At 40.3% G+C, this 12,216-nt stretch overlaps 1 protein-coding gene across 1 annotated transcript in view; it reads right to left on the bottom strand.

Moving 5' to 3' along the window:
• Positions 1-5,844: 5,844 nt before the first annotated feature.
• The window catches only part of LOC133105256 (immunoglobulin kappa light chain-like), a 29,406-nt gene continuing 23,034 nt past the window's right edge, over positions 5,845-12,216 (bottom strand). Inside the window, exons 4-6 of the mRNA XM_061211235.1 lie at positions 9,463-9,471; positions 9,136-9,173; positions 5,845-6,167 (exon numbers count right to left, since the gene is read on the bottom strand). Coding sequence (XP_061067218.1) covers positions 5,845-6,167; positions 9,136-9,173; positions 9,463-9,471 — 370 coding nt within the window. The remainder of the gene's footprint in view (positions 6,168-9,135; positions 9,174-9,462; positions 9,472-12,216) is intronic.

A 12,216-nucleotide genomic window follows, 5' to 3' on the forward strand; every position in this document is an offset into this window, starting at 1 on the left:
AAGTGAATCAGCTATATGTATATATACATCCCCTCTTTTTTGGATTTCCTTCCCACTTAGGTCACCACAGAGCATTGAGTAGAGTTCCCTGTGCTATGCAGCAGGTTCTCATTAGTTATCTGTTTTATACATAGTAGTGTATATACGCCAATCCCAATCTCCCAATTCATCCCAATGACCTCATTTTTTAAAACTTTTTTTTAAAACCTTTTATTTATTTATTTATTGGCTGCGCAGCCTGCGGGATCTCAATTCCCTGAACAGGGATCGAACCTGCACTCCCTGTTGTGGAAGTGCAGAGCCTTAACCACTGGACCACCAGGGAAGTCCTTAAAACTTTTTATTTTGAAAAAATGATAGATTAACAGGAAGTTGCAAAGATAGAACAGAGAGGTCTGGTGTGCCTTTCACTCAGTTTCCCCTGATGGTTACTTCTTAACATGATTACAGCACAATATCAAACCCAGCAATGTGACATTGGTACAATGTGCGTGTATCATTTTATGTCATTTTATCACATGTCTAGATGTATGGAACCACCACTGCAATCCAGAAACAGGATTATTCCCTTACCACCAAGATCTCCCTTTATAGTCACATTCAGTCTTTTTTCCCCCCACCATCCCTCACCCCTGGCAACCAGTAATCTATTCTCCATCTCTACAATTTTGTCATTTCAAGAATGTTATGTAGGGGACTTCCCTGGCAGTCCAGTGGTCTTCGGCGCAGCCAAGAAAAAGAAAAGGAAAAAAAGAACGTTATGGAAAAAGAATCATGTACTATATTACTCAGCCATAAAAAGGAACGAAATTGGGTCATTTGTAGAGACATGGATGGACCTAGAGACTGTCATACAGAGTGAAGTAAGTCAGAAAGAGAAAAACAAATATCGTATATTAACACATATATGTGGAATCTAGAAAAATGTTACAGATGGACTGGTTTGCAGGGCAGAAATAGAGACACAGATGTAGAGAACAAACGTATGGACACCAAGGGGGGAAAGCGGGGGATGGGGGGTGGGATGAATTGGGAGATTGGGATTGACATATATACGCTAATATGTATAAAATAGATAACTAATAAGAACCTGCTGTATAGCACAGGGAACTCCACTTCGCTGTACAGTAGAAACTAACACAACATTGTAAAACAATTATACCCCAATTAAAAAAAAAAAAAAAAGAATCATGTACTATGTGACCTGTTGAGACTGGCTTTTTTTCACTCAGTATAGTACTCTTCAGAATCATCCAAGTTGTTGCATGTATCAGTACTTTGTTTCTTTTTATTGCTACATGGCATCCATGACATGGATGTATCACAGTTTGTTCAGCCTATTGAGAAGCATGTTGAGGGATCTACTGAGTCACCTTTTGACTCACCTATTGAGGGCCATGTTGGTTGTTTCCAGTTTTTAGTTATACATACAAACCTGTTATGAAAACTAGGTACAGGTTTTTGTGTGGATGTACTTTTTCATTTTTGGGGGATAAATGCCCCGGAATGCAATTGCTGGTGTATTTTGTTTAGTTTTTTAAGAAACTGACAAACTATTTTCTAGAGTGTTGCCTGAGGCATCTTACTTTTCTACCAGCAATGTATGAAAGATCCAGTTCACTGCATCTTCACCAGCATTTCAGTATTACACCTGCAAGAACCCTATTCCGAAATGAGGTCACATTTATAAGGAATGGGAATTTGAGCATATCTTTTTGAGGGACACAATTCAGCCCGTAACACCTGTCTTCACTTCTTTGGGTCATGATGGGTCTGGTTTCAGAGTTTTGCTTTATGAGAAGACCCTTGCTTGGGGTCAGACGTGCCACTGATTGTTGAGTTTTGCCACCAGAGATGAACAAGAAAGTTTATGTCATTTGAAGGGACATTACTGAGTCTTTCTGAACTCTACTCAGACCTCCAAAATTTCAAAGACGTGATAATAATGAATATTCTCAAGAGGTACAATGTCAGTGTTGTCCTTCTATCCACTTTTTTCCATGAGTGTTCTTTCCCACTTGCTCCAGGACTGACAAAGGAAAGGAAAAAAGAGAAGAAAAATTGGATTATAAATTTATTGAGGGAAAGGACACCATTTTAGTTACTTCTGTACCTCTTTCAGGGTATAGGCTAAGAAAGGTGCTCAGTAAATGTTTGGACGGATGAGTAGGTGAGAGGGGAAGGGCTGGGGTGCACCCACAGAAGTGGGGGAGGACAGTCAAAGTTGGTTTTATATGTGCCCCTCCTGCCCCCCGCTTCCCAAACACATAACCTTTCATACATGGGATCCCAATATCTGGACCAGGTTAATTCCATCCTTTGCCCATTGTTGAAGGTCTGTTCCATTCCATTTCTATGTATGTATACTCCTGGTTAGCCAGATAGAGGAGGAGTCCCTGGGAAGGTAGCATTTGACCCTCTATTCTGTGCAGCATTGTAAGTACTAGAAGGCAGAATTGTATAGGTGTCAAGAGAGCAGAATTAGGGGACTTCCCTGGTGGTCCAACGATTAAGACTCCTCGCCCTCAATGCAGGGGGCATGGGTTTGATCCCTGGTCAGGGAACTAGATCCCGCATGCCACAACTAAAAGATCCCTCGTGCCGCAACTAAAGATCCCGCATGCCTCAACTAAGACCCAGCGCAGCCAAATAAATAAGTATTTTTTTTAAAAAAAAAGAGAGAGAGAGCAGAATTAGGCCGGTAAGGGATTTGATTCCTGGACCACCACTTACCAGCTTTGTGGCCTTGACCTATTACTTATGCCTCTTAGCCTCTCTTATGTGTAAATTGAGTATATTTCTTTATGTGAACTTATCTTGAAGTAGAATGTATATACAGAGATGTGCACAGATCATAATTTTACAGCTCGATAAAGTTTCACAAAGTGGCACACATCGCATTATCAAAACTTCATAAGCCCCTTCTTGTCTCCTTCTAGGCACTACCTCACCCCACCCCCCAGCCAAAAGTAATCCCTATCTCAATTTCTAGTTGTATTTTTCCTGGTTTTGAACTTTATATAGATGATAATATATAGGACATGTCTTTTGTGTTTGGTTTCTTTTGCTTATGTCATGTTTATGAGATTCATCATTGTTGTTGGGTACAGTTGTAGTTTATTAGTTCTCTTGTTGAATAGTATTCCAATGTGCAAACATGCTACAATTTAATGACCCATTCTCCTGTTGGTGGACATTTGGATTGTTTCCAGTTTTTGGCTTTTATTAATGAAGCTACTCTGAAAAATTCTTGCATGAGTTTTTTTGGTGGACAGGGACACAGTCATTCAGGTGTAGGATTGCTGGGTTATAGAGTATGAATATCTCTCAGCTTTATAGAACCTGACTCACATTTTAATGAACGCTTTTAACCGTGTAACGTAGTGAGAATTAAATTATGTTGTGGAAAACAATCAGCATGGTCTTTGGCAGATAGGAGGCCCTCAATACGTATTGTATGTAAAATGTAATGAAGGCATCATATTCCCATAAGTTGAAGTGCCATAATGGACTTAAACATTTCCTATTGCTTGTTCACTTACGTTGTTATCATTGTTTTGTTATTTTACATAGTGTTGCACTGGATGACTCTCTTTCTAGCTGTTCCCTTCTTTTGATAGATTTGCTTTTGGTAAATTAGATTCGGCTGGATCAAAGAATATGTGATAGTAAGAACCGTCACCCTTAAAAGGACTCCGAGGGCCTGCTGAAGAGGGGAATCAAAGAAGCAAGCATCTCAATCCCAATAAAATAGATAACTAATAAGAACCTACTGTATGGCACAGGGAACAGTACTCAATACTCTGTAATGACCTATATGGGAATAGAATCTAAAAAAGAGTGGATATATGTATATGTACAACTGAATCACTTTGCTGTACCCCTGAAACTAACACAACATTGTAAATTAACTATATTTCAATTTTAAAAAAAAAGGGGGCTTCCCTGGTGGCGCAGTGGTTGAGAATCCGCCTGCCAATGCAGGGGACACGGGTTCGAGCCCTGGTCCGGGAAGATCCCACATGCCGCGGAGCAACTAAGCCCGTGCACCACAACTACTGAGCCTGCGCACCGCAACTACTGTGCACCTAGAGCCCGTGCTCCACAACAAGAGAAGCCACCGCAATGAGAAGCCCACTTGCCGCAACTAGAGAAAGCCTGTGTGCAGCAATGAAGACCCAACACAGCCAAAAATAAAATAAATTAAATAAATAAATTAAAAAAAAAAAAAAAAAAAAGAAGAAGCAAGCCTCTCATACCATGGCCCAGGAGAGGGCTGGGAAGAAAGGTGGCTATGGGTTTCATGGAAGAGTGTCTTATAGAGGACAGTATGGTAGGGTAGAATGGAGGATGATGATTTTTATAAATGATGGTGTAGTTTTTAGCAACTCAATATTTAGTTGCTTAGAACTGCTGGCAGCGGTCCCCAACCTTTTTGGCACCAGGGACCGGGTGGAAGACAATTTTTTCACGGGGTGAGGGGGGGTGGGGGGAGGGGTTGGTGATGGTTCAGGTGGTAATGCAGGCGATGGGGAGCTGCAGACGAAGCTTCTCTCACTTGCCTGCCACTCACCTCCTGCCGTGCGGCCCACTGGGGACCCCTGCCTTGGAAGATAAACTGGGTCATTAGAAAAACAATGTTTTGTTCCTTTTTATGGCTGAGTAATAGTCCATTGTATATATGTGCCACATGTTCTTTATCCATTCGTCTGTTGATGGACACTTAGGTTGCTTCCATGTCCTGGCTATTGTAAATAGAGCTGCAATGAACATTGTGGTACATGACTCTTTTTGAATTATGGTTTTCTCAGGGTATATGCCCAGTAGTGGGATTGCTGGGTCGTATGGTAGTTCTATTTTTAGTTTTTTAAGGAACCTCCATACTGTTCTCTATAGTGGCTGTATCAATTTACATTCCCACCAACAGTGCAAGAGGGTTCCCTTTTCTCCACACCCTCTCCAGCATTTATTGTTTGTAGATTTTTTGATGATGGCCATTCTGACTGGTGTGAGATGATATCTTATTGTAGTTTAGTTTTGATTTACATTTCTCTAATGATTAATGATGTTGAGCATTCTTTCATGTGTCTGTTGGCAATCTGTATATCTTCGTGAGGTGGATGGACCTAGAGACTGTCATACAGAGTAAAGTAAGTCAGAAAGAGAAAAACAAATACCGTATGCTAACACATATATATGGAATCTAAAAAAAAAAAAAAAAAAAAAAAATGGTCATGAAGAACCTAGGGGCAAGACAGGAATAAAGATGCAGACCTACTAGAGAATGGACTTGAGGATACGGGGAGGGGGAAGGCTAAGCTGGGACAAAGTGAGAGAGTGGCATGGACATATATACACTCCCAAACGTAAAATAGATAGCGAGTGGGAAGCAGCCGCATAGCACAGGGAGATCAGCTCGGTGCTTTGTGACCACCTAGAGGGGTGGGATAGGGAGGGTGGGAGGGAGGGAGATGCAAGAGGGAGGAGATATGGGGATATATGTATATGTATAACTGATTCACTTTGTTATAAAGCAGAAACTAACACACCATTGTAAAGCAATTATACTCCAATAAACATGTTAAAAAAAAAAGAAAAGAAAAAAAAAACAATGTTTGAAAGGCTTAAATCAGGAAGGAGAGAGAAATCACAGGTGCAAAGGTTCACTTTATTTATTCATTTTCCCCCCAACATTAGCATGATTAAAGCCAAAGAGGGGGAGGAGGATGAGGTGGGGAGATGGGCTGGAGGATTGCAATAGGGCAAAGGGCCTGAGGCCTGAGGAGGCGAGGAAAGGGGCTGGGACCCAGCCCAGGTGATGCACGAGCCTGCAGGCCTCTCGCTCTAACAGTCGTTCTTATTGAAGCTCTTGACCAGGGCGGAGGCCAGGGACTGGTGACTGACCTCGCAGGTGTAGAGACTGTGGCTTTGGTAGTTGGAGCTGGACAGCGTCAGGGTGCTGCTGAGGCTGTATGTGCTGTCCTTGCTGTCCTGCTCCGTGAAACTCTCCTGGATGTTGCTGTCTTGGACAACTCCATCCACTTTCCAGCTGACTTTGATAGTTTTGGGGTAAAAGCCATTCACAAAGCACACCAGAGAGGCAGTTCCAGTTTCTAACTGCTGTTCAGATGGGTGGAAGAGGAAGGCAGATGGCTGGGCATCAGACCCTGAGGAAGGAAGCACAGAGAGTGGTGTTTAAGTAACAGGGAAGTTCTCCACTTGGGTGCATTGTCTGTGGGTGAGCCTGGAACTGTAAGGGACAGACATGTAGAGAGCAGCATGCTTATTCTGTGGCATCCAGGGAGCAACTAGGGAAGCCATGAAGCATATTTCTCATCGCCATGGTTTGGCGATTTTCCCTATAGCCCCTACCCCTTAAGAAAGTTCTAAATTGCTTTGTTTGAACTCTTTGCAGCCTTTCGAAGCTCTCTGCATGTTCTTCTGACCTTACCTTTCTCTCCTTCATCTGTGTTCTCTGCCTCCTGCAGGGAACCCAGTGCTTCAGGCCAAGAAACAAAACCACTTCATTGGACCCCTCAGAGTTTAGAAGTGAGAACAGGACTTGCACAGATCATTTCCCCTGCGCCTCTCCTAGTTCTGTGCAGTGATATCAGGCTGCCTTTCACTTCCTGGGCTTCCTTTGGGCGTGTTGGGGTCAGACCCACCATGCAGGGTGAGCCCCAAACTCAGTCTGGGCCCGGGTCGGTGGGGGGATCGGCCCCTTCACCCTCTGTGATCAGGCCAGCAACTCACCCACTCCTCGCAAAGGCCTCAAAGGGAGACCTGGGTCCTGGCCTGATGGCTGTCACCATATGGGGCAAGGTTCAGCCAGACCAGGAGTGTCAACTGTAATTTTGGCCACCTGCCCAGGAGGAACTGGCTAGCTTCACTTCTGACCATGAACAGCTGCCAGATGGCCTGCTGGAAATGCTCTTTGTGGGCCTTCAAGCCCTCAGGTGGGAGAGCGTGAGTTAAATAACAAATCAAGAATCTTCTTTTGCTGTGAGAAGTCACAGACAAGTGAAGAGATTTTTATAAAGCTATAAACCTTCATAAAGCTATAAGCCTCCATGTTAACCAAGCAGTTTAATATAAGATACTGAATTTTTAATGTTTTGATACTTTCTTCTCTTTTGACCATCATCACTATTTTTTTCAGAGAATTTTATAAAATAGCCTTAGTAGCAAAATAATATGAATTCTAGAAAAAAAGGAGAGGAAATATTCTATGAAGATACTCCTATTTGGGTCAATTTTTGATAGCTTTAAACTTTCTATCTTGCATTAACCAATTAGCATATTTGATATGGAAACTCTTGTAAGACCTCTTACTAGCTTTCTAATGGAGTTTAAAATTTATTAAAAGATGTTTAAAAGGCCCTAAATACAGTTTTAGAACAGTTTAAAATACTTATATAGTTTAAATAGTTTGAAAAGAGTTTTAAAATGGCCCTAAAATAGTCCTGTCAGGTTGTCACAAACCAAAAATAATCTTTTTCAAGTATTGCTTTTGAAATTACCTGGCGTAAACAACAATGACAATAACAAATAACTAAACTATTTTAAAGGATATATAATTAAAATAGCCAGATTAAAAATGTTCTAATCACAGAATGAGGGGATTGGAAAACATATTCTATTACGTTTTTATCAATGGCATTTATATATGGTTAGATATTTTGTACACCTGAAATATAATCCTACTGAAGCCACTAAATTTCTGAAAATTAAAAACATGTCACAAATTTATCTTATTTTTTGTCAGCGAATATAGCTTAATGATATTTATTTTGAACTCAGTAAAAATTAATTGATCAAAACCTGAACGGCCAGATTGCTGGCCTTCAGTTATATTTTTGCTGGTGTCGATTTTGCCCTAAAAGAATTTACATATATATATATATATATATATTTCATTTGGATTGAGCTTTTATGACGTAAATACATTTGATGAGAAGATATTTAAAAATTACATATCACTGCGAAAAAATAGCTTTAAGTTCTTTGTAGTCTTCTACTGGAAATTTTTATTAAGAGGATATAATAATGTGAATTTCATTTCTGGAATCGCTAATAAAAATCAGGTTTCTCCCTGTTTTCCCCATGTTAACTCATGCCCATCACATTTCTGTTCTCTTCCGTTAGCGACATTATTTGTATCACTGTGTCAGGAAAGAGGGCCACAGCACAGCTGAACGGGCGATCGCGGGGTTGCCGTGGCCTTTGGCGGCATTTAGCGGCCAGGTGCGCCGTCACCAGAGTCCTGGGACCCGGCCGCCAACGTCATTCAATCACGAAAAGAGACCGCCAAGAAGTCTACAGACCACCCTAGCTGTGCCACGGCCTCCTCTGCAGTATAAAAACACCAGCAAGTAATAACAAAGAACATACTCAAAATATTTCCTATTTTTCTACATGTCCGTGGGCATCTAAAAAACGCAAGTTTTAAATTTTCCTTCACTTAAACAAATCACTTCAAAACTGAGCTTTTGGGGACAACCGTCTTTCCTCCATTATGATAAGAGATCATTTCCAGTTTAGTATAATATAGAAATGTGGCTTTTTAAAAAAGAGTAATCTGTCAAGGTATAGAATCTCTATAGAATTTCTAAATATTGACAGTTTAGCACTCATTTTAGCCTCTAAAAATGACATTGCTGCTGATTCGCAATTAAGCGGCAACTTTATCACAAATAAATATGCTTTTCTAACTTCTTACTGATTTTGTAGTGCATCCTATTGATGTTTTTTCTTATAAAATAATATATCGGACAGAAGAGAGAAAACAGACTAAGAAATACATTTCTCTACTTTTCCGTGTTGTACATACGAGCAAAAATCAATACAATATTTGGCAAATTTCAATGAAAATTAATTCGCTTTTGCTCTTTTAGAGCTGCAAGGATTTCTTTTTCATCGACACTATTTTTTTTTCCCTTTGAGTCATTCGGTGTAGATTAATCTTTTTGTCTACAAATCCAGGTTTGGAGCTGAGTTTAACTTTTGAAACTGATAATAAATCTGAAATGTTCTCATTTACCCATCTCCACAAAACTCATACTTAAGCCTCTAAAAGTCAACACTGGCATTTAGACCCAGACACATTTCAGAAGGTAGTAGAGAAAAATTACTTACGTTTAATCTCCAGACGTGTCCCTTGGCCAAAGGTGATCCTCAGCATTAACTTAATTACTTTCCCCTTAACAAAAACCTGTTTTTGCTGCTAAAGTCATTTGACTGCCGGATACAGAGAAAATCTGGCCATTTAGATGCCACGTCAACTAACTAGCTCTTTGCTCTTCCGAGACAACCTGATTTTCAGTCCCTTTCCGATCTAATTTTCAGAAGAATCCCATTCTCTTCGAAAGTGACCTCAACTCATATCCCAAGCATGAAAACCCCCAAATTTCACGACTCTATAAGAAAAAGGAGTAGAAAAGTGCACTTACGTTTGATTTCCACCTTGGTCCCCTGGCCGAACGTAACCCACAGTGAGTGAGCTAACACACCCCCCTGATCAACAACCTCCCTCTGAAGCCACTCACAGGAAAAAGGCTAATTCACAGAAAAATCCAGATTTTTCTTCCCCTTTCTCTCCACAAACCCTGCTCTCCTTACAAATTCAACAACTTTTCTGTTTGTTCAGCTTAAAAATTGACTATCTTCTGGTTTTCTGCCTTTTACTTTTGGGTCACCAGGAATGGCTCATTTAACCAAAATGTCACAAATTTGCACAAATGATACAGCAGGATGAAAACCTCACAAATAACTGAGCAAAAATGTACTCACGTTTAATCTCCACTGTGGTCCCTGGGCTGAAAGTGAACCACAGTGATTCCCCTTAACTTCCACTTGCACAAAACCCTACCCTGAAAGGGCAGCAAGCCCCCTTCCCCAATTCAGTTATTTTGGTTTGGAAATCTTAAAAATTAGTCATCAGTTAGCCTCCTGTAGAACAATTTCCCCTCCCCTGTACCTAATCTGGGAATGAAATTTGTTTTATCCCTGACACCTAATGAATGAAAACATGCAAAATGGAACAAAAAGCAAACCAATTAGACAGAAATGGCAAAGAATCAGTTGAAAAAAATACTTAACGTTTGATCTCTATTTTGGTTCCTGAGCTGAAAGTATACACACAAAGTTTCCTCTTAACCTCGCTCCTGTACAAAAACGGTGTCCCTTCCTGACCATTGAGCAAAGCTCTGTTCAAAACATATGCTTTGCTCCCCAATAAATTTCTGAAACTATCACTCAGACAAGTTATTCTCACCCAATGCCTGACTCTTGTTCTTCATAGAAAACGTGCAATCAATCCTCCAGTTTGATTACGGACTGTAGCTTTGCCCTGGAGGATCTCAGAGTCTGGTTTCAAAGAGTCAGCATACGGATCACTTCAGAGACACAGGGACCATAAGACACAGACAACCGAGAAAGGAAAGTTTAGATTTTACTCACGTTTGATCTCCAGCTTGGTTCCTCCACTGAACGTCCACCACAGTGATAGCTGTCCATTGTCTCACTGTGTAAAAACCCTTCTCACCTAAGGCGAACAGAGCCCTGGGTCAGCTACTGAAGCTTAACTCCCTTCTCAAGCAGGAGTGGAGGGCCTGCGGCTTCCCTGACAGAGAATGTTTGTCATTCTTAGGTGAGCTCTAAAATCCTAGAAGATGATTTATTTATGTCTATGGCCTGATGTCCCATATTTTAGCAGTCTCCCACACCTGGACTGCTGCTTATTTATTTATTAATTTGTTTGTTTATTTTTTGGACAGTAGGTTGAATATAAATTACAAAGAAAGATAAGCACATTAAAAAAAAAAAACCCTGTACTTTTAAGCAATTGAAATATAGTTGATTTACAATGTTGTGCTAGATTCAGGTGTACAGCAAAGTGATTCAGCTATATACACACATACATATATTTTTATATATATATTCTTTTTCACATTCTTTTCCATTATACATTATTACACGATATTGAATATAATTCCCTGGGCTATACAGTGGGACCTTGTTGTTTATCTATTTTATATATAGTAGTGTGTATCTGTTAATCCCAAACTCCTAATTTATCCCTCCCCTGCCTTTCCCCTTTGGTAACCATAAGTTAGTTTTCTACATCTGTGACTCTATTTCTGTTTTATAAATAAGCTCATTTTAAAAAGTGCACTTCTTTATACCTTCTCATGGGGTGGGGGGCTTTTGCAAATGATAAACCTCATTCAATGTCATTATGAAACTTTTTAGCTTCTTTTGTTAATAATATTAATAAAGAATGTTTTCCTATTTGAACCTCTCCTTTGCCACCATGTTGTTTCAAAAAAGACTAAATGCGTATCAAACAAAGGCCCATGTCTTATTTTGAAATCTATTTTGGAATGAAGCTATAGATGGCCTGTGAAACAAAAACAAAGCTCAAAAGAGTAGAAAAGCAGACTTTACTTGGTTGGTTGTCTGTTGTCACAGGATAGGTAGAGCTAGAGGGGTACCCACAATGAGCTGAACCAGGTGCATGCTGTATTTGGAGCTGCCAGGGAATCATGGTGTGCCTTGGTGTTTCCATAGTAACCGCATCAAGGGCCCTGAAGACCTCATTTTGCTGTGAGTCCAGCTTTACTTGTTGCAGTCCTGTTTCCCCCTTAAACTTCCATTCCCACCTTAGCATACATTGCTCCCAGCATCTTCAAGTCCTTACTGTACTTCTGTGACCTCCAGCTTTTACAAAACTCTCCCTCTTCTTGGAGACACTTTTGCTCACCTCCATGAGCTTGTGAACAACAAATTGTCTTTCAAGACTCAACTCAAGAGAGACCTTCTGTTGCGTTATCTCCTAGCAAGTGACTCAACTTTGTAGAGTACAGAGGCAGGTCACTGGGCCTAGAACACCTAGCTGCTCTTATCTGCTGTCAGATTCTTTCTACCCTACTGGATTGTAAGCTGGTTGATGTTTCATTGTCTTATATTTGGAAGGCCCAGTCCAGCATCTTCACTTGGTAAATGCTCAACAAACATTTGCAGAATGAACGAAGAAAAAAAAACCCCAAAAAACAGAAATACAACCCTACCACAAATAGTTGAAAATCAATAATAGATCAGAGCTGATAAATTATAATGAACCAAGGACTAATACAGACCACTGCAATAGTAAGTTTTACAAAAGAAATTGTAATAGTAATTCTGAAGATTAGGGTAGCCTTCATTGATTTTGTCACT

Source organism: Eubalaena glacialis, chromosome 14, assembly GCF_028564815.1.
Source record: "Eubalaena glacialis isolate mEubGla1 chromosome 14, mEubGla1.1.hap2.+ XY, whole genome shotgun sequence".
In the NCBI taxonomy this organism is placed as follows: Eukaryota; Metazoa; Chordata; class Mammalia; order Artiodactyla; family Balaenidae; genus Eubalaena; species Eubalaena glacialis.